General features: G+C 37.4%; 4 protein-coding genes across 8 annotated transcripts; all 4 read right to left on the reverse strand.

Annotated features, from left to right (window-relative positions):
• Nucleotides 1-99: 99 nt before the first annotated feature.
• Nucleotides 100-3,451, reverse strand: LOC103435635 (uncharacterized). The gene is made up of 5 exons (XM_008374028.4): nucleotides 2,897-3,451; nucleotides 2,414-2,626; nucleotides 1,643-1,791; nucleotides 1,486-1,554; nucleotides 100-1,394 (listed from the first exon to the last, which is right to left on the reverse strand). The coding sequence occupies exons 1-5, from the start codon at nucleotides 3,095-3,097 to the stop codon at nucleotides 194-196; spliced, it is 1,833 nt and encodes a 610-aa protein (XP_008372250.1). The 5' UTR covers nucleotides 3,098-3,451; the 3' UTR covers nucleotides 100-193.
• A 3,627-nt stretch (nucleotides 3,452-7,078) lies between these two features.
• Nucleotides 7,079-7,877, reverse strand: LOC103435633 (putative germin-like protein 2-1). 2 transcript variants are annotated; one of them, XM_008374027.3, is made up of 2 exons: nucleotides 7,763-7,877; nucleotides 7,079-7,617 (listed from the first exon to the last, which is right to left on the reverse strand). In XM_008374027.3, the coding sequence occupies exons 1-2, from the start codon at nucleotides 7,875-7,877 to the stop codon at nucleotides 7,079-7,081; spliced, it is 654 nt and encodes a 217-aa protein (XP_008372249.1). The 2 variants fall into 2 exon arrangements, with proteins under 2 accessions (XP_008372249.1, XP_070677754.1); XM_070821653.1 differs by having other exon boundaries at nucleotides 7,079-7,608; nucleotides 7,751-7,877.
• Nucleotides 7,878-11,444: 3,567 nt separating this feature from the next.
• On the reverse strand, nucleotides 11,445-12,205 carry LOC103435632 (putative germin-like protein 2-1). 2 transcript variants are annotated; one of them, XM_070821655.1, is made up of 2 exons: nucleotides 12,087-12,205; nucleotides 11,445-11,976 (listed from the first exon to the last, which is right to left on the reverse strand). In XM_070821655.1, the coding sequence occupies exons 1-2, from the start codon at nucleotides 12,203-12,205 to the stop codon at nucleotides 11,445-11,447; spliced, it is 651 nt and encodes a 216-aa protein (XP_070677756.1). The 2 variants fall into 2 exon arrangements, with proteins under 2 accessions (XP_070677756.1, XP_070677755.1); XM_070821654.1 differs by having other exon boundaries at nucleotides 11,445-11,983; nucleotides 12,085-12,205.
• A 690-nt stretch (nucleotides 12,206-12,895) lies between these two features.
• On the reverse strand, nucleotides 12,896-20,044 carry LOC103435631 (small RNA 2'-O-methyltransferase-like). 3 transcript variants are annotated; one of them, XM_008374020.4, is made up of 9 exons: nucleotides 19,870-20,044; nucleotides 18,504-18,776; nucleotides 17,750-17,839; nucleotides 16,760-17,217; nucleotides 16,421-16,666; nucleotides 14,789-15,890; nucleotides 14,565-14,681; nucleotides 13,947-14,078; nucleotides 12,896-13,797 (listed from the first exon to the last, which is right to left on the reverse strand). In XM_008374020.4, exons 2-9 carry the CDS (start codon nucleotides 18,774-18,776, stop codon nucleotides 13,348-13,350), a joined length of 2,868 nt encoding a protein of 955 aa, XP_008372242.2. In that variant the 5' UTR covers nucleotides 19,870-20,044; the 3' UTR covers nucleotides 12,896-13,347. The 3 variants fall into 3 exon arrangements, with proteins under 3 accessions (XP_008372242.2, XP_008372243.2, XP_008372245.2); XM_008374021.4 differs by having other exon boundaries at nucleotides 18,504-18,797; nucleotides 19,870-20,040; XM_008374023.4 differs by lacking the exon at nucleotides 19,870-20,044 and adding an exon at nucleotides 19,649-19,867.
• Between the last annotated feature and the right edge of the window lie 588 nt (nucleotides 20,045-20,632).

Below are 20,632 nucleotides of genomic sequence, written 5' to 3' on the forward strand. Positions count from 1 at the left end.
CTTCCTTAAGCTTTTTACCCATTGGAGGCTTGGAGCATCCAATAAGCAAAAAATAGTTGTAAACTTTGTATCAAAAAAACCCTTTTACGTATACAAATCTTGAAGTAAAAATGTCACACTGAGACGAAAACAAGAGAATAAAATCATACAGAAATTCTCCAACTACTGCAAATATAAGACTGATACTGATTCCTCATGGACTATCTTGACATTCAGTTATATCCTGGAAACTCTGCAACCTTTTTCTTCTGCCCACCTTCGGAACTGGGGATGATGAACTGATGTAATCCACTGATTCTCGCTCCTGCTGCTGATCAAAGCGCAAAGAACGGCGCACTGCAGAGTTCCTTGGTGAGCCAGCATTTCCGGATATAACATTTTTGTCTTTGAGATCAACTGATTCAAGCTTGGAGCCCAGACTTTTCACTTGAGTTTGCAGACAAGGACTTTCAGGGGGTATGTTACTATTCAGGTTTTCGTTGTTTTCAAAGTATTCAGAGCTAAGCAACTGTTGTTCTTCTTCTTCGACCATATCTGCCCAACTTTTCTTACCACAACTGTACATTGAAGAACTGACCACCGTGGCTTTGTCTTTCAGTTGGAAACAGTCATCATTCATCCGAGAGGTATGCTTCCAATTTCCACTTGCTATAGGTTGCAGAATGGATCGTACTGCTGCATCTCCTTGGGGCCTCCTCAAATCTCTGCTAATTGGTGAAGACAAACTAGAGACCGAGTTGTGAAGTGCGACTTCTGACTTTCCAACAGTTGAAGCTAGCAAACCTTCATTGAGACTTCGAGCAGCAGGAGCTCGCACATTTTCTGTTCTTGGACATCGGTCAAATGAGAGTTCTTCATTTGAACTTCCAACATTACATCCCCATATTTCCCTCCTGGGGTGTCCACCATTAAGTCCCCACGGAGATCTTCTTGGTTGAGAAAATTGAATTTCTGGATCCCATATAGCAGGAGCTGGAGAAAACAATGTCTTCACATTTGGAGTTGTTTCTGCTCCCGGTATACCACCCAGATTTTCCTTCATTATGCTGGAAAAACTAGACCTGCTCTCACACGGGTTTTTCAAATAACGATCTTTCTTCCATTGATCAACAGATACAGTCTCCTCTTCGCGACCATCTGCCTGCCTTCTGGAGAACATGTGAGATCTTCCATCCTGTTCAACTGGTCTTAAAACTGATTGTGCCTTTAGTTCGGTCAGCATTTGATAAGCACGCTCAAAAGACTTGGCATAAGATTCATCCATTGGTTTATTTCCAGATGAATCTCTTACAACTTGCAGCAGAGATTTTGCTTCTGTAAATCTGTTCATATGCATCAAGCAGATTGCTAAATTGCATTGCTTGTTCTTATCCGGCTCCAATGACAGAGCTTTCCTGAGATTTTTTTAAAGAACAAATCATATACAATTAGAAAAATATATCATTTCACATGTGGGTATATAAAGCAGGATGAACAGAAACTTACAAGTAGTATTCTTCGGCAGTTTTGTAATCACCTTTCAGCAAGTAAGCCCAGGCCAAGTTTCCTAGTATTCTGCATTGATAGATTACCCAAGTCATCTAATTATGCAGAACTTTGCAGTCGAATTAGTAAGAAGAATGAGAAAAGCAGTGAAATTCACCTTGCTCTCTCTTGTTCAACAGTAATTTGAACCTTCCTCCCCTGAGATCTTGCAGTCTTTGTCCTCCTTCCACAAAAAGCTACACCTTCGTCAATGTGTTTCAATTTGGACTGAAGCATTTCAATCTCTTCTTCAATCCTTCCCGACCGCTGCAAAACAGATAAATGTAAAGCAAAGTGAGCAACACATAAACATACATAGACACCGACAAAGAGAAGGATATGCAATTGCAATAACCTTACTGCAACATGTTGATATACCTTGAAATTATGATAGGAATATTCAGCAGTACCGTGTAGAAATAGATGTTAAGGAATACAAGCATTCGAGTAATAGATATTCAGAAACAATACCTTGTCGATAAACTCCCATAAATATATTCTACTGATGCATAACGAGAGAGAAATAAAAAAAAAAGGAAGGAAATAAAAGGCCACAGGAGAGGAACTCCTGATTTTTAATTTACACTGCAAGTCTGCCCAGAAAAGTTACAACAAGGCCTACTTTTAGCGGCTTAGTTGCCTCAACATATTACAACAAAGCCTTATCCCACTAAGTCGCCTCAACATAGGAAGAAAATATTGTGACCTAGTTCTAGACTTCTAGCAGTTCCTACCTTCGACTCACATTTGAGCACCAAACCTTCTTAAAGTCCTGAATATCATGTGTAGAATATTTTACAGCTCCTACCATGATGGAGTTAGAACCGGGTATTCAAACAAGAAGATAACAAAATAAAAGTAATTTGTCGTAGAAATGAAGGTGCTTTACCTTGTACAGTTCAACTAAAACATTGTTAAGAGATTCCTGAGAATCATGCGGGCAGAGATGACGAAAAGACTTGATAGCTTCAATAGCCTCCTCCGCTCGATCCAATTGTTTCATCACAATTGCCATGTCTTTCAAGGCACTATCAACTCGATCCCCAGCATTTATAGCAGCCCAGAAGAGGGATATGGCTTTGCCTGGATCCTTTTCTATCAACTGCATTTGAAGAACGCAAATCAATCAAACAATATAGCAGTGGAAACCAATTGCAAGAAAGATATCCCAGTGTCAATTCCATTAACTAAGGGAACAAAATTGGTCTCTAAATTCTTACCTTCCAGGAAAAAAAAATCATTAGGGGAAACCAATTAACAAGAAAGAAAAACAGTAGCTAATTTTGAAAAATAAGAACCGAAAGAAAGAAAAATCAGATAACCCATAAGAAAATTTATACCAAATTACGCATAAAAATTCAATCTTTCATACCTGCACCTGTTTGGCTCTGACGTAGGGAGACTCGCCGGCAGGCACTTTATGCACAATGTGAAAATGATCCTCTCTGTCAGAAGGCGACACTCTCTTCCTCTCTGACATCGGCACCACCGGAGGAGTTGGCGGCGCCGTCTTCCATGTCGCAGGCGGCGTCGAGAAGCCTCTTGTGCCAAAGTTCTTGTCTCGGGTCCACATTGGGCTATTACCACGAGAGAAAAATCTATGAAATTACCCAGGAAAAATGTCACTTTCTCAGGAAAATCTTGAGACCCTTTTGGTGAATCTCTCCAAGAAAGGGATTTTGGTTGCCGGAAGGACGCGTCACTTTCTAAGGAAAGTTTTCAGAAGCGTTTCTTGATAGAGCGAGAAAGCGTTGCAGAGAGAGAGGGAAGGAAAACAAGTTCGTTTGCCTTGCCGTGAATTGTTTATATAGTTATGGGTTTCTGGGGATCGATGGGAAAGTGAGAGAAGATCACATAGAAAGTGAAAGAAACATGCAGAAAGGTGAGCGAAGTCGAATTGAGAATTGAGAGAAAGTGAAAGAAAATTAGCCGTTTATTCGTTTCAAAAGAGAATAAAAAGAAAAATTAGCCGTTTAATTATAATAACTAGCCGTTGGGATTAGGGACGCTTCACACACGCAAAAAAAGTTGAACAATAGCGGTTTACATCGGATTAAATTTATATTTTCCATCTATTTGATCTATGTGTAGCAAATGTGTGATGTTTTTAAGCTTCATAGAAACTAAATTGTATGATTGGTTGTCGTTTTAAAATATGAAATATTGATTGTGGAGAAAATGAAGCATGATGACGATCATTTTTTACGCAAAGTGATTTTAACGTAAATTAAAAAAATACATAATACACTTGTTGTATCATCAATTTAACGAAAAAAATTTAACATAAGGCATAAAGATAAAATTTCAAATCCTGAAAGACCAAAATGAGAAATGTAAGTAATACTGAAATATACGTTGTGATAGTAAAATTACACGACATAAAAGAATAATTTAATAAAAATTGATATCCTCCAAATTGTTACATAATCACTTTTGGACATTATTTAGACCCAAATAATTGCATGCCTCTTGTTGGTCAAATATATTAGCTTTTATGACCTCAATCTCAGCCACCACCCCAAACACTTTAACGCCGGCAACCTCAGCTGCCTCCGCCACTTTCATCACGTACTTCTCTATCGCCGGCAACACACGCTCGCGCACCTGCGCATTGATGTCCAATATCGCAAACGCATTGCGGATGCAACGCTGGCAGAGTGCAGGCGAGGCTATAACGTGGGGAGGCATAACGTCGGATAGGGTTGGTGGTCAGCACCGGAGAGACCACGTCTTTGAGCACGGTGCGCGATGCGAGGTCGTTGTTGTAAGTTAGGAGCTGGAATTGGAGTCTTTGTCTGGTGCGAATTTCAAGCGTGGCGCAAGCAGTTTGTTGTGATGAGTTTTCGTTCTTGAACTCGGACATGTGCATACGGTAGGCCAACTTGAACCCCATTGCATTGGTGATCAATTTGTTTACCACAAAAAATCGTAGCCACAACCACGAGCAAGCCAATAGATTAATTAGATTGAGATCATGCCACTATTAGACCACAAATTTAGTTTTGAGTAATAATCAAAATTCCTTAATGTTGTGTAGAATTCCTTAATGATCGTGTCGTGTCAAACTTGTTAACTTAATGTATTTTAAACTTCAATCTCAAATCCAGCTTATTTTACTCATTAAGGACAATATATTACTTCAATAAATAATAAAAAAAACTCATATAAATTTATAAATTTCTTTTGATTCAACAATGCAACTATAATTATCTTGTTACGAACCACATCTACGTGCCCCATAAATTGAGAGAGGTACTAAGAGAGATAGGGATTTATTTTAATTAATTAACGAGTTGAAACGGGGAGAAGACCTTATTGAACCCGTTATTTAAAGAGTTGACCGATAAATAACCAAATCTCGACTCAAACTTTTTTTTTTTGTCAAATTAACTTGTCGTGCATAAAATTTCCAGGTCTCAATTCTAAATCCCTTAAAACCAAGAACATTGTAGATACCCTTTAAATTCTAGACAACATATTTTTCAATGGATTTGATTATTCATCCTATTGTGTATTCCTAAAAGAGAAATCAAGTTACATTAAATAATAAAAAACATTGAAAAACATTGGCACATATATACTTAATTTGTTAAAATTTACTATCTTGATCCTAATAGATGCAGAGTGAAGCCGGCAACTCGCACCAACTATCGCTAACAGTAACACGCCTCGTTGAGAAATAATCGTGGTATAATTGCTTGATAATGAGATTAAGAAATTAATGAAGTGCTTAATTTAATCACCCCTAACGAACTGCGCGCCTTGTGTTGATCGAAAATGTCAGCTTTTCTGCTTCAATCTCAGCCACCACCCCAAACCCTCCGAAACCGTAAACCTCAGCGGCTTCCACCATATACCTTTCTATCTGGGGCGCCTCACGCTCGCGCACAGTCCTATTAATTTCCAAACTCGAAAGTGCGTTGCGGATGCAGTACTGGCGCAGTTCCGGCAGTGCCACTTCGCGGGGAGGCACCGCGATGGGGTTGGTGGTCAGGTCCGGGGAGACCACGTCGTTGAGGACGCACGTAGCGAGTGATGGGACGTCAAGGCCGTTGGAAGTTAGGACTCGGAGCTGGAGCCGCTGTCTCTTGCGGATTTCTAAAGTTGGTGACGTAATTTGCTGGCAATGCGGTGGTGGGTTTTCGTATTTGATGGCGTGCATGTGAAGAACGTAGGTGATCAAGTCGAACTCCACTGATGGAAGAAAGAAGGCCGCAAGATTATTGCCGGTTCATATGAATAGGTAAGTCTGACAGGGGAAAGCTTGGGGAATAAGTAACTTGGTACGAAATTAGGAAAATTAATCCTATTTCAATTAGGAAACCCGCCCATGCATGGTTTAACTTGGGTACCAAGTAAATATCAAAATTTAGGAATTCTGGGAAAACGTTGACCAATAATATTTGATCGTTAGATTGGCCTGAGAATTCCTCCTTGCATTAGGATAAAGAGTGAGTAATTTTCGTAAAACAAATTTACAACTGTGGTCAGCCAATTAACGCAGTAACTATTTCCTTTCCTCTAGGCATCAAGACTCCTACTCAAAGAAGGTTTCCTAATTGAGCACTGTTGATCCGACTACCAAGGGCTATATATAAGTAGCACAAGTAAGCACTAAGGAACCAGAAGGATAAGCGTTTCTAAGAGTGCGATTCAGAATTCAGGAGAGAAATTTGTTGGGAGAAGTAAATTAAATGGGGAAGAGAAAGTCTACGGCAACAAAACCAGCAGCCAGGAAGCGATTTGCCGAGAAGCTTGCTACTGTTTTCTGTTGCCCCTTCTGCAACCATTCCAGCAGTGTTGAGTGCCGAATCGACATGAAGAACATGATTGGTGAGGCTATCTGTTGCGTTTGCCTAGAGAGTTTCAGCACAACTGTCACAGCTTTGACTGAACCGATCGACATTTACAGTGAATGGATTGATGAATGCGAGAAGGTCAACAGAACCCTTAACGATGAATGACGATGATGGTTTCCTGAAACCAGCTGATAGGATGTTTTTAAGTTCATCTTCTTGTTTTTGTTTTTCCTTGATAGTTCAGTCGTTTTAATGGAAACTTTTGTGCCCTAGAATACAATATAGTATTTCCGAACCTTATTCATGTGGTGGTTAAACGTACGTAGTTTTTAACCTACGAAGGGAATACTGTCATATATTTGTCTTATATATATATATAACAAACAAAAAGACTAGGATTGAGGAGTAGACCTATCTATTCTAATTCTTGCTAAGTGAAAGAGGCATTTTTGGTACTCTTATGTGAATTCTGTAGGCTGTACATCTTATGCATGAAAATCTCAAGGAAACTGGCACGGTGACTTCTCAATTTCACCTCACAAACATAATTATTTATGGAATACGGGATGTGCTGCATAAACAATGTAGATATACGAGGTCCACAACGGACACTACCAATGAATTCCATGTTCGATTCCAAGGAGATTTTAATACACACTTCTAACAAATCTAACTCATAAATTGCAAATCACAAGTGTAACTGGAGCTGTAATAATAACACAGAAATTTCAGAAACTAGTTTCCATGGAAAACATCTAAAATTTAGCTTGAATGCTACTAATTACTGATTTGTCAACCTGGAAAGATTTAGCCAGAACATCTTCTGAAATTGCGGGATTGGATCCAAACACAGCATTAGCAATGGTGTTGACTCCCGGGTTTTGGCTACTCAGAGAAGAGAGTGAAATGGCAATTCCATTCCCCACATTTTGCTGATAGTGAACTAGTCCAACAGGGAACACAAACACATCACCCTTGTTAAGGACCTTTGAAATGAGCTTGTTGTTGGGGTTTGATGTCACAAAGCCAACATTGAGGCTGCCTTCTAAGACGGTTAAAATCTCAGTGGCACGGGGATGAGTGTGGGGTGGGATAACACCCCATGGTGCGTAGTCGATGCGAGCGAGTGAGATGCCGAGGGTGTTGAGACCTGGAATTTGACCCACATTGACAGGGGTGACTTTTCCACCAACAGGGTTTGAGGTGTTGCCGGGGATGTGAAGTCCGCTGAAGAAGAAATGCTCAGCTGTTGCTAGCTTGGAGTCCAAGCAAGGAAACCCATTTACTATCGTTGCTGTGATATGTGCACACATACAATTCACAAAGAAAAAGTTAAAGTCAGCGGAGGACTAAGAGGATTAAGAAGTGTACACATTTTTAAATGCAAACTTAAAGCTTATCCTAGCACAAATAAAACTGAAAAAAACTTCGATATGAACCTGAGCTAGTTGTGTCAGCAACACAGAAATCTTGCAGTGGACTAGGCTCAAAAGCAATGACCAATGCACATGTCATAGCAAGGAAAGTAATCAATAGCAAAATTTGGTTTCCCATCTCAATTAATCTTTCACCTTCTTCTTTGAGATATTTAAGTTATTGCAATTGATAGATTGAAAGAACTGAGAGAGAGGTGGGGAATTGAAGTATGAAATTGGTTATTTATAGAAAAGGGTATGAATGAATTAAGAACAAGCAATTAAACGAAAAGAAAACGCTGCCGACCGCCGGCCGGCGCATCTTGCATTTAGACACTGGATAAGTCTTGAACGTTTCACTTAAGCTAAATTTTAACATAGGCACACCCGTTAAATCCAAAATCAGTTCAAATACCAAGTCCTTTACTAATTTTTTATACCTTCTGATGTGAGTAAAATATTGATCATGCATATTTTAAACGTATCAAGCCAATGCATTACGCTAAATTATGGGGGTCCAATCTTATGTATTGGATCCAAATAAACAAAGGAAGGTTCAGATATAGGCATTATATGTTTGTCCAAATGCAAACTCTGGGCAGATCCTCCCCAAGACGACCAAGTCAGTGAAAGAAGGGTGACTGTTAAGGAATGGAAATTTTGTCTTCTATATGATGAATTGAAAGCAAATTCAAGCCTCTTTTTTTTTTCTTTTGAAAATATAATATTCTAAACTAATAATCTATGTGGAGGGTGATATGAATTTGGTTGCAAAGGGGCTGACACATTGCCTTTACCAACTAGCACTTAAGCGATGTCTTCAAATTGAAACTAGAAACCACATTTCAATAGCTACTATTTTGGAAGATGGTAGAATAGGCAACTATTTCATATCCAAATCCTAATGGAAGTGGCTTGTATTTCAATTGATTAAGTGTATTTGTCCTTACACTCGAGGTCCCGTATTCGATCTCCCTCCTGTAGTTTAATGTAAATTATCTTATTGTTTGTCAAAAAATATATATATAGAAATTCTGATCCATTAATCCATTACAATTACTATACAAGTAACAAACTCATTTTTCATTCCATACATTTGTGATCGAGTCACAAAGGCCCGCATTATTTGCTACTCATGTGATTTTGATTTTGTATTTCTGATAATTTTGCACATCTGTCTGCTGCTAAATAAAAGACAAATAAAACGGTTACTTTTCTATGGCACAAAAATTTAGTTGGTACAACATATGTTTGTTTGGTTCATTTTTCCTATGTATTGGATAGTAAGGAAGGATATCTGTGATATACGACCATAGGAATGACCTGCAATATGTTTAGGGTTTTGTGCGATCAGTTTTGCTGCCCAAATATTTTATTCAAAAAATGGAATTTGGTCTGTAAATGGTAATTAAATTCACACCCAAAGCCAGTTTTTCAGGTGTATTGCATTGCCTTTTTTCTTTGTCCATTTGCAGACACTGGCCAGATTCTCCCCAACACTAAGGTTTCGTTTAAAAGCGTTTCTAAAATTGACCAAAATTATTTTCAATCATTTTAAAAATACTTTCAAACGAATTCTATGTCACTAAAAAGAAGGATATGAAAATTAACATACATTATTGTGTCGTAGACTTGAAAAAAAATCTCATTTGATAGAACAGATGTACTCTCCTCCGTAAGTTTGACCCTCTTCGTTGGATATAACAGATGTCTATAACATACAAATAAAGCCGAATAATGATTAATGACTAACCCAATATGGTGATCCATAATACAAACATATATATATATATATATGCTAATGTAAATCCATGTTCCTAACAAAATCCTATTCAGTCAATAGAATTTCCTGTCGGGTCTTAAAAGCCTTGCATTTTTTTTTGCTACTCATGTGATTTTGATATCCTGTTTCTGATTATTTTGCACCAATCTACTGCCACAAAAAATATAAAATATAAAATATAAAAAGAAAAAAACCTTTCTATAATGGACAAAAATTTAGTTAATAAAACTAAACAAATCAACAATTTTTTAATGCAGCGATATATTTACATTTAAGGTTGTCTTGTGACGTGCAAATAATGATGGTGGATGTAGCATGCATGATATTGATATAGCATGCCACTTTTATGGTCAAGAGACATCATATATTTTTTATGATAAAAAAAAAGATATTATATTTTGTTAATGATCAAAGAGATTGAATGTCTATTCCAATCCTAATCTGCGTAAAGAATGAGAGATTTCATATAAGGAACCGAAAGAAAGTTTTCAATTATCGTATGTTCTGAGGGAATGTTTCAAGGGATTGCATGCTTTTTTGACAATTGGATCATACGAGAGGTTGGAGAAATACCAAAAGTTACAGCTTTCTTTTCATTCTTGCATATCTTCGTACGTATCAGTTGAGAGTAGTTTGTAGCTAGGATTCTTAAAAGAAATCACAGACTGATCCAAAAAATTAAACACTTGCAAGTTACAAGCAGTTTTCCTTATCTCAGTTTTAATCCAGTCTTTCACTTTAGAATTAAGCATTTTGATACTGATTTTCATTTTGGATGAGAAAGAGTCCAAAACGTGATCTCAAAATGCAATATCTTAAAAACAATAGTCTATACTTTTGAGGCGTTGTTTCAATATTATTCTGGATATCCCAGTTAAGACTGAAGAAGCTAATTAACCGATACCGCCACATAGGGCTAACACATCAGCTATTTCTAAAGTCGGTTTAAGTGTCAGAGTCTATATAGGTTACTTCCTATGCTGTGGTATAAATAATATTTTGTCATTCATCTGTATAAACTGAAAAATCAGTTCATTTCATTTCTCCATGTTCAGCACTTTTCTTCCGTTCTTGTTAAGATGGTAAGTGTGGTATTGGAAAAGAACAACACCAATTGGGCCTAAAACAATCAAACATATAAACCAGCACCTATTTGCAGATGTATGCAGGCTAATTAAAATAGTTTTGAAAAAAAATTAACCGTACTATTTGTTTTTAGTGAAGCAATTTTCCAATCTATAAGTTCTGAAGCAGAATGACACAGGCTAATTAAAATATTTTAGAAAAATAATTAACCATATTATTTGGTTTAGTTAAGCTTCACTAAAAACAAATGAGATTTTCAAGTTTTATCCAAAATGTATTGTTTATTTCTTGGTAATATTAACATACAAAGGCTTAATTTTGTACAATATTTTGTTCTAACAAATTCTTTGGCCATCTCAAAATAACGCTAGTGTCACCATCTTACACTCTATGATGTGCTGCTTAATTAACATTTTAGTTTTTAGAATTAGCATACGAAAACATTCCTTTTCTTACTAAACATATAATGATAAAAAGTGGTGTAAATAAATTCAAGTATTTGATGGATTTGGGGCCCCATCTTTCCTTGATTCCGAGTTGGTAGACCCGGCAAGGCCTTTTCAGAGGTCACTCTCTTTTATTCTGCTATACTCTTGTCATGGTTCCTTATTCTTAATAATAGCATATCTTTTATTAAAAAAAAAAAGTTAACAATAATGATAAAAATTAAATAAAGCATGTATTTTCAATGTTCTTGTGTTGTCATAAGGGCACTCAGATATGAATCAAGATTGATATCAAAGAATTTCATACAAAACCCTAAAAGTATGTGTAAACTGGGGATGAATGATGATATTAAATAACAAGAACTAATTTAATTCGATGCATGGAAAACATCTAAAATTTGGCTTGAAGATCGCTAATTACGGATTTGTCCACCTGAAAAGACTTGGCTAGAACATCCTCAGAAATAGCAGGATTGGATCCAAACACAACGTTAGCAATGGTGTTGACTCCAGGGTTTTGGCTGCTCAAAGAAGATAGAGAGATGGCAGTTCCAGAACCCAGGTTTTGCTGATAGTGAACTAGTCCAACAGGGAACACAAACACATCACCCTTCTTAAGGACCTTCGAGAAGAGCTTGTTCTCGGGGTTTGAGGTCACAAACCCAACATTGAGCTTGCCTTTCAAGACCGTCAGAATCTCGGTGGCGCGGGGATGGGTGTGGGGAGGGATAACACCCATTGGCGCGTAGTCGATGCGAGCTAGCGAGATGCCGAGGGTGTTGAGTCCCGGAAGTTGAGCCACACTGACAGGGGTGACTTTTCCACCAACAGGGTTTGAGGTGTTGCCTGGGATGTGAAGTCCACTGAAGAAGAAATGGTCAGCTGTTGCAAGCTTCGAGTCCAAGCAAGGCAGACCATTTACTCTTGCAACTGTGATATATGAACAAATCCAATTCACAAACCAAAAGTTATAAGTCAGTACCAAATGCAAATTATAGTTTATGATTTTAACCTAATTAACCTATATCGACACAAACCTGTGCTAGTAGCGTCAGCAACACAAAAATCTTGCAATGGACTAGGCTCAAAAGCAACGACTAGAGAACATGTGACGGCTAGGAAAGTAGTTAATACCAAAAGTTGGGTTGCCATCTTAATTTTTCACCTTCTTCTATAAGATTATATGTGAAACTATTGCAAACGAGAAATTTAAAAGATTGAGAGAGAGAGAGAGGGGTGAAGGAATTGTTGGATGGACTTGGATATTTATAGAGAAGGTAGAACTAGTGATGGCTTTCAATGAAGAACAACGACACAGAAGAAAGCGCGGCCGACCGGCCGGCCTTGCATTCTGGACACCGGAAAAGTCTTAAAGCGTTCAGTTAAAGCCAAATGTAAACAGGTGCATCCACTGAATCCAAAATTTGTTCAAAGGATTGTAGTCATTTCTTAATTTTCTATTCCTCCTGAGTGTGATGTGCATTTAGAATTCTTCATGCATGCGTTAAACATATCAAGCCAACGTCTTGAGTTTTTTGTTTGGGCACCCGGCTGGGGCTGATATGGTCGGAGCATCAGTTATATATTGCTTCATGTCTTTGTCGACGTACTAATTTTGGTCTTTTTTTTTTCCCAATACCAAGTCTTAGGGGGAGGAGAATGATTGTAAACTATATTTATCGAATTTTTTTTTTTCTGTTGGCCCGACGGACAAGAGGAAATTGTGTAAAGATGCAGAAAGGGCTGTCTCACGGAGTTCGGCAAGCATAGCCGGAGGAAGGGGGATCGGAGCTGTTCAGTGAATTACTTGAAAGACAATTTGCGATGAAAATAAGCAATGCATTCTGCACCTGAACAGCCATAATATATGATTATATAAGAATCTCATACAATTCTGAAACTTTTAAGGCCACAGACAGAAGAAAATAAACCAGTGTGCCATGATGCTGCATATCATTAATTTTTCGGAGGATATCTTTTGACCTATTGAGGAAAATAGATTTTGCCCACCGCTGGTGGTGAGCATCACCACCACAGAATAAAAATCAAAATCATCAAATGGCACATATTATGGTGGTAATCTATTCTCCTAATGCTAGTTGACACCAATCCATTCCCATACAACTTTTTGTAGACGTTCTAAATCTGCAATAGGAAGATCATCTCCCGGAGGTAGGGATCCCCACCGTCTGAAACCTGGTTTTCTGTCACTAGATACCCCGAATCCAGTTCTAAGTCAAAATAAAAGCTCTGTTTCATGGGTTTGGAAAATCCTGCACGAATATCTCAGTTCATCAGAGAGCAGATCTTGGCCTATCGCTGCTATTCCATTCCCATATAACTTTGAAAGGTTGTTCCAGATCTGAAACCTCTGGAAAAGCAACTTCCTTTGTTACGTGTTCCTGTCTGAAGACAGCAATCTGGGAAGCAAAACCTGGTTCTGTATCACCGGAACCCCCAACTCCACTGAACTCAACACTGTAGTTGTGCTTTGCAGCCAATTCAGTCGCCCAGCAATTGAACTGCTCTCTCGTCCACTCGAACTTGTGGTCATGGTTACGAAATTTACATTGTGCTTGACTTTTGTCCTCCGGGTCATCTTCTTGGCTTGACAAATTGGATTTCTGGAGTATCACATTGTATTCGTAGTTTGGAGTGGAGACAATAAGAACCCTTGGACGAAATAAACTTAGCACCACGTTGCCAAACTCGGATGCTTGATCTTCCTCCATATGCTCTATTACCTATGATTTCCAATCAGAGTAAGCAACATTATAAACGAATTACAGTACAACGGGGACATCACGCTTGATATCTGTGAAAACAGGAATATTTACAGATTTTATGTGGCAGAACTTTCTAAGATGTGTTTAAAAGAAAAATAAGAGATTACCTCTAAGCAAGTGCCAATATCAAATCCACTCAACCGGGAATCAAAATTTGTAATTGAACCATCGTAAAGAATTGCTGAATTCATGGCTGACGTAATGGCATCTGAAGTTGAGTTTAATTTGGAATGAAGTATCTGCAATATTAACAGAAAACTAAGGTTCATGGCTAAGGCAAGTGTTTAACTAAATGAACTTTATGGAAAATCAAACAAAGAACAAATATCTAAAATCAGCACACTAATACAAATGGAGGAAACAATTCTATTTCATTTCTTGTACCCACCATGACCAAGCAAACACACGGATAAGGTCCATCCTAACAAGGGATCCTTTAAAATTAAGTAAAACCAGTATTAATTCTCTAAACCATAAATTAGAAAAGTCTAAACAAAGTGTATCACAGGTCTACGGCAAGGCAAGATGTCACCCATTCCCTAATAAATGTTTTGGCTCTCTAGTGACAAAATCACCAGCAACTATCTATATATGTAGGACCCAGCATATCTGTCACATTATTTATTCCCGTAAATGTTTAAATTAAAAGATAATAGCGGAAAAAAATAGAATAACCAGATATATACTCTAAATGCAAAAATCAGTGGTTAAATTATGATTCAGACCTTTGCCGCACGAGCAAGACTCTTTTGTGAAATGTCAACACCAGCAATTTTTTCCAGAGAAGTTGGATAGTTTAATAAAGAATCCAACAAACTACCAGAGCCACATCCAAAGTCAACCTGCAACAATTACAAAGGACATGAAACTTAATGTCATATAAACAGTGTAATAAAAATTTCAGCTTGATAAACGGTGTAAAGCCAAAAGATGATAAAAACTCATTTACCAAAGTAGTTGCACAAGATTCTTTGATGCTTTGCACTGCATATTCCACACGCTGTTTTGAAAGTGGAGGGCTGAAAAAAGCCTGCTCCATTCTATCCTCTAGTGGTTCGGTTACCCCCAACAAAGTTATAGTGTACTCCAAATAGCAGGTTTCTGAAGACAATAAGGAACGCATCCTAGCAGAATCGCCAGCTGCGGCTAAAACCAACTCTTGAGATGGCAAATCCATACTGAAAAAAGCCGACTGACCAACAGTCATTTGTGTAATAACTGACTCGAGATGTGGGATCACTGCTCCAGATGCTATCTCAAACTCAAAGTCATCACTACTTTCCAAAAGTTCTTTCGTATGTTTGCCTTCAGTCACCAAAGAAGTAGAATAGCTTACACATGCTAAGGACCCAATAGATGGACAAACACCAGAATCCGGTCCTTCTATACTTAAGGAACGAATTTCAATTCCAGGGAGAGCAAACAGTTCATTCACAGAGTTGGAAAATGATAATTTTCCTTCTTCAGTCTCTTTATGCCCAACAGTATGAATATGATGGCACAGCATAAATGTTTTAATAAAGTTTTGGGAATCAAATCTAATGTTGTGGCCATCAGCAGAAGCATTTAGTCTCTCTAAAGGCATAGTTGGATCCCCAAAATATGCATTCAACCATAACAGAACTTTCAAAGAAACATTCTGAATGGCATCACTCTGCTTCTTAAAAGTCTCTTTTGGTGAGCACTCTAAAATAAAATCCTGAAACTTCGAAATTATTTTTACTTCACATCTAAAGCTACCTCCGGATTCAACTATCTCCTTTACACCAGCATCAACAACACAGCCATTTGCATATTGTGTCTCTTTCCCAGCCAAGTCTGTCACCTTTAACTTCTTGTGTGATATTGGTGACTCGGATGATTCTTCTAGAGTGTTTCGAGGAGAAAAGATGGGCTCAAGCCGGTGCTGGCGGCAGAATGTACACAGTATCTCCCTTGGAATCGAACCCTTCCATTTTGCCTTGGCAGTAAATGCTAAAGGTAACTCAGCTGCAAGTATTGCTTCTCTGGACAACTTGTAAATTCCACTTGGTGTCTTGCCAATGACCATCCTGTAAAGTGTAGACTTAGATTTTAGGTATGATTGAATTATGCAATGTTGTACACTTTTATTACTGAATGATGCAGCAAAGAAACAGGTGGAGCGTTCCTCTTTTCTATATACTTTTCAAATTTGGATTTTGGAAAACAGTAAGTACCGTGCGGTTTTGAAGGATATGTCCTAGTGGTCTAGGTTAAACAGTATTCGGGTCTTTAGTATGAGAGTTGGAAGCATTTTCTTCCTAGCAGGGATTAATATTTCATCATTTTCCAACCAAATGTATTATATTTTTATAACTAATAAAGCCAGAAATTTCTAAGAGTTTTATGAGTCCTATTCCTTCTCATTTATTTGAGAGGGATGATGCTACAGAACCAAAGTATTTTTCCAACTATCACACATACAGTGGGTCCAACAATATGCATATGAAGGTTGGGAGAAGAGTTTGGTTATGAAGCACTTTTTCCATTGGCACAAAAGCAAGGTAAAAGAAGAAAAATGTTTTTAAAAGGTGAACAGTACAGCAAAGTCAGAAAAAACCTGTGATATGATTGCAGGGATACATCTTCGTAGAAAAGGTCTTTGGACCTCCATGTGTATCCAATGGATGCCAAAACAGCGTCACCATATATATCTTGGCCCGACAAGTAACTTGCTCTTGCATTGAAAGATCCTTCAGAGTTACAAGCTCCTTTGGCATTTAGAAGATCTGAAGAGATATCCAACAGAGATTTCTTAGGAGCAGCAAAGTACAGTCTTGTCTCAGAGGAAGCTTTACCTATAGGCCTGTCAAAGAATTTGTATCGCAAGTTAAGCACAGATGGTTACAGAGTCAACAAACTGTCCTCCCAGTTTTTCCACATTATCCTTTTAACATACCTTGAGATCAGAATGTCAGCAGCGTTCAATAACCCAAGTTGTTTTGCTATAACATCCAGGAAATATTCAGAAGATGAGAGATTAAGGATTACTCTTTCAACACTCTTCTCTAATGAACATGGTACATTTATGGCTTCAATCGGAAATATTTCTTTGGAGTCCGATTGCTCAACAGATGATGACTCTATTAATTCAGGAGTGTATGGATTCTTCCTCCTAATCCAGAGCTCTTCCTCAGAAGTAGCAAGAAGTCCAGATAATTTACCAGCAGCCCTCATAACATACAATATAGCCAAGAAAGGATTTGACTCCACCTTGGGATCAATGGATTTACACATATTAAAAAGGGTTGCATCAAAGACGGCAATGACTGCAGCAGGAATTTGACCAGAAAGATCACCTTCTCTTTGCAATGCTGCTCTGAAGTGACCACTCAGAGGATGAAGAGCTGGAAGAAACTATAACAGTGAAACATAAGAGAAAATGTCAAAATAATAACTCAAATCAGTGCTTCAAGAATATCTCAGAAACTTATTTCCTAAAGCAATCCAGGTCAAGAAATATCAGACAATTCACTTCCATCTCCAAATAGTCAAAGCAAACTGAGTCCTTGAAAAAGATTTACAAGTTGAGAAGAAAGTGAAAGATAGAGAGGTAAAGAGTACTTGACAGAATAAGCAAAAGAATTTATCGATTTAAGCATGTGTTATTACGGATAGGTTTTGGAACAAACTTAGGAACAAAGTTTCAACAGACATATATGTTTATGCATACAATAGGAGCACGACCGTGATATAAATAAGCAGTAAGCGCTTCCAAAGCTCTCAAATTCAAAGACATAACAGGGATGCTAGGTCAAAGAAAAAGTTAATACTCTTGTCCAATTAAAAGCAATTAGGTAATCAATACATAAATTAAGAAAGGTGATCATCATATGCTTTTGTAAAAACTAATGTAGACATTTAGAACATGTATTAACTGTTTACCAACCTCGTCTGAAAATAAAAAATTGACACGGGAGACTAACTCATCCCATGCTTCCTGCAGAGTAGGGACTTTTGTTGAGGGATTAATGCCTAGCTGCAGGAAACAGAAACAACATTTACTAACCATAATCATAAAATAAGAAAGAAAAACAATCTTGCAAAGTTTTTAAAGAGGCAGTAAGCTAATATAACCTTCGCAAGTGTAACAGCACACAACTACTAAAGTAAATATTCTTAGAAGAAAAAAAACTACATAAAAAATTATACATACAAAGAATAATTCTATAAAAATGAGCAAACACGTATATCAACATTTTTTATACTGTAGGGCAAGAAAATAATTTGCTTCCTAATTCCAACCATTTAGGTCCACTATCCCTCGTCCAGGTGTCTAGATGAGAAAATTTCTTTCCACCGACACCAGATCCCCTTGGCTCATACACCCACACAATGGAAGAAAGGTTTTACGGTAGCAAAAACACAAATACTTTTAAGTAAGAAATTTATCTTCCATATCTAGCTGTCCAAAACAGGACAATTGCTCATGCTCCTCATTATTCATTAAAGCATCAATATGTAACTGATCAAACGTCCAGATTGAGATGGGTGATGTCCAAACAACAACCATAAGAGGATCAGACAAATCAATGTGGGAATCTCAATTCTAATTATAATTGTTGAACACTGAGAAGAATTTCCATTAACTTTATTGGGGTAGTTAAACAAATAATAGATTACAAAAAGGAGAACAATCCAACCTTTTCTAAGGCCAATTCAGCAGCAGACTGCTCTGCATCCTTCTTCTTTTTAAAGGTTCCAGATACGACAGTAACTTCTGGAAGTTGCAAGGTACAGCGATAAAGGCAAGGGCCCTTCTGCATAATGGCCAACCCTGGACATCCATTTTGAGGAGACTCGTGCACTTCCTCCACTTCATAGCAGGCTGTGCTACCGAACTTTTTGTGTATAATAGCCTTAGGTGTAAAGGTAGTGTTTCGCACTGCAACAGTTGCGGCTCCTTCAGTTTCCATCTGTACCCAAGAGGTCTTCAACTATAAGTTTTTATATACATTAGATAGGATGTCCTTTATGTAATTAAAAGTTACGGTTATAATCCAATAATGAAATCAGATGAAAAAACTTTTCTATCCAGCTACCAAACGACTACTACTTATGTGATTACATTGCAAGATAGCTAAACGGACAAATCTCAAGGAACAAAAACCAATGGCACATTCCATACATTGGAGTAAACAATAGGCCATAATACCCAAAAACACGACACCAGTACGAAAATAAAACATAGGCCGCAAGACAATGTCCGTATAACCACAACTTAAGATTCAATGTCTCTCGTTCGACAGTTTCTAAACAATCATCCTGAATAAATGCTTTAGATTAACCGAAAAAGAGAAGGAAAAAACCCTGTGGATATCCTCAACCCAAGTGACCAGTAGCCAAAAACAACTGGAGAAATTAAACACAAATTATACATTTGAGTAAGCATAAAAATGATAATGTCGTCATTTCGAATGACTATCATATCAAAACCAACAGATTGACAATGAAAAACAGAATGCATTATATAAAGACAATATTTGTATTAAATGGTAAAGAAAGCAAACATATTTCATCCCAAGAACATATATCAAATGAAAATAAAAATAAGAACCCAAAATTCCTAATTCTTTTCGTCAGTAAAGTCTCGAAACAACAAGACAATAAACCAACTTTTGATCCCCCAAAAGTCCATTTAATTATGATAACATTTAGTCGCTGGGTGATCATAAACGAAAGATCATAAATTCAAGATAAAAATACAAAATAAATTTAAAAAACTAAACTTTTAGCTAATAACACAGCAATGCGCTAAGTAATCGTAACAAAGGTGGCTGAAAATTACTGGGTTCCTTAGAAATTGACAAACGGAGCTAATTGAACAGAAAATTTGCACAGAAAAGTTAGGGGAATACTGGAATTTGTTGGAAAATTGGAGATAGAAAAGCAAACCCAGTTCAAAAAATCAACGGAATATTTGCAAAAAGGCATCAAAAGGTGGTGAAGATATAAAGCAATGGCAGGCAAGAGAGGGTATACGATCAAAGAAAAGAGCAAAGGCCGTACCTTTTTGCATTCACAACCGCAATGGCCGAGCCTGAGAGAGGAGGGAGAGAGGCACAGAGCAGAGAGAGAGAGTGAATAACGTGTGCGTTGGTGGGGTTTTAGTGGGCAGCAGAAACGATATAGAGAGAGAGAGAGAGGAGGGAGAGGTTTTGGAGGAAGGAAAGCAAAGAATATCAACATGAAACTTGTACATATGCTTAAACTTGGAAAAAGGATAGTCATCTCCTATGATCGTAACTGTTTATCGTATATCGTACGGTTAAAAATTATTTTAAATTTTAAAATTTAAAATTAAACATAAATAGTACCTAATAAAAATTGACTGTATAATGTATGATGAACGATCATAATCACAGAATCCTTAAAATCATCGAGAAAAAATCCAACGAGAATCCTTTCCCTTAAACTTGTACATGCGGTTGGGGTTGGGGGGACCCCGGCACTCGGTCTTCTTTTTAGTCCTTGCCTTGCTTGCTAAGGAGTAAGCCCCCTCCTTTTCCTTTCCCAAATTAAAATTTTCTTTTACACAAATTGAAATGAAACTATGAAAGCGTCTAATAAAAATTGAAATGAAACTATTGAAAATTTAAAATTAAATATAAATAGTACCTAATAAAAATTAACTATTGAAAATTTAAAATTAAATATAAATAGTACCTAATAAAAATTAACTGTATGATGTATGATGAACGATCACGATCACAGAATCCTTAAGATAATCGAGAAAAAATCCAGCGAATCATTTCCGTTAAACTTGTACTTG

This window comes from Malus domestica, chromosome 05 (assembly GCF_042453785.1).
Source record: "Malus domestica chromosome 05, GDT2T_hap1".
In the NCBI taxonomy this organism is placed as follows: domain Eukaryota; kingdom Viridiplantae; phylum Streptophyta; class Magnoliopsida; order Rosales; family Rosaceae; genus Malus; species Malus domestica.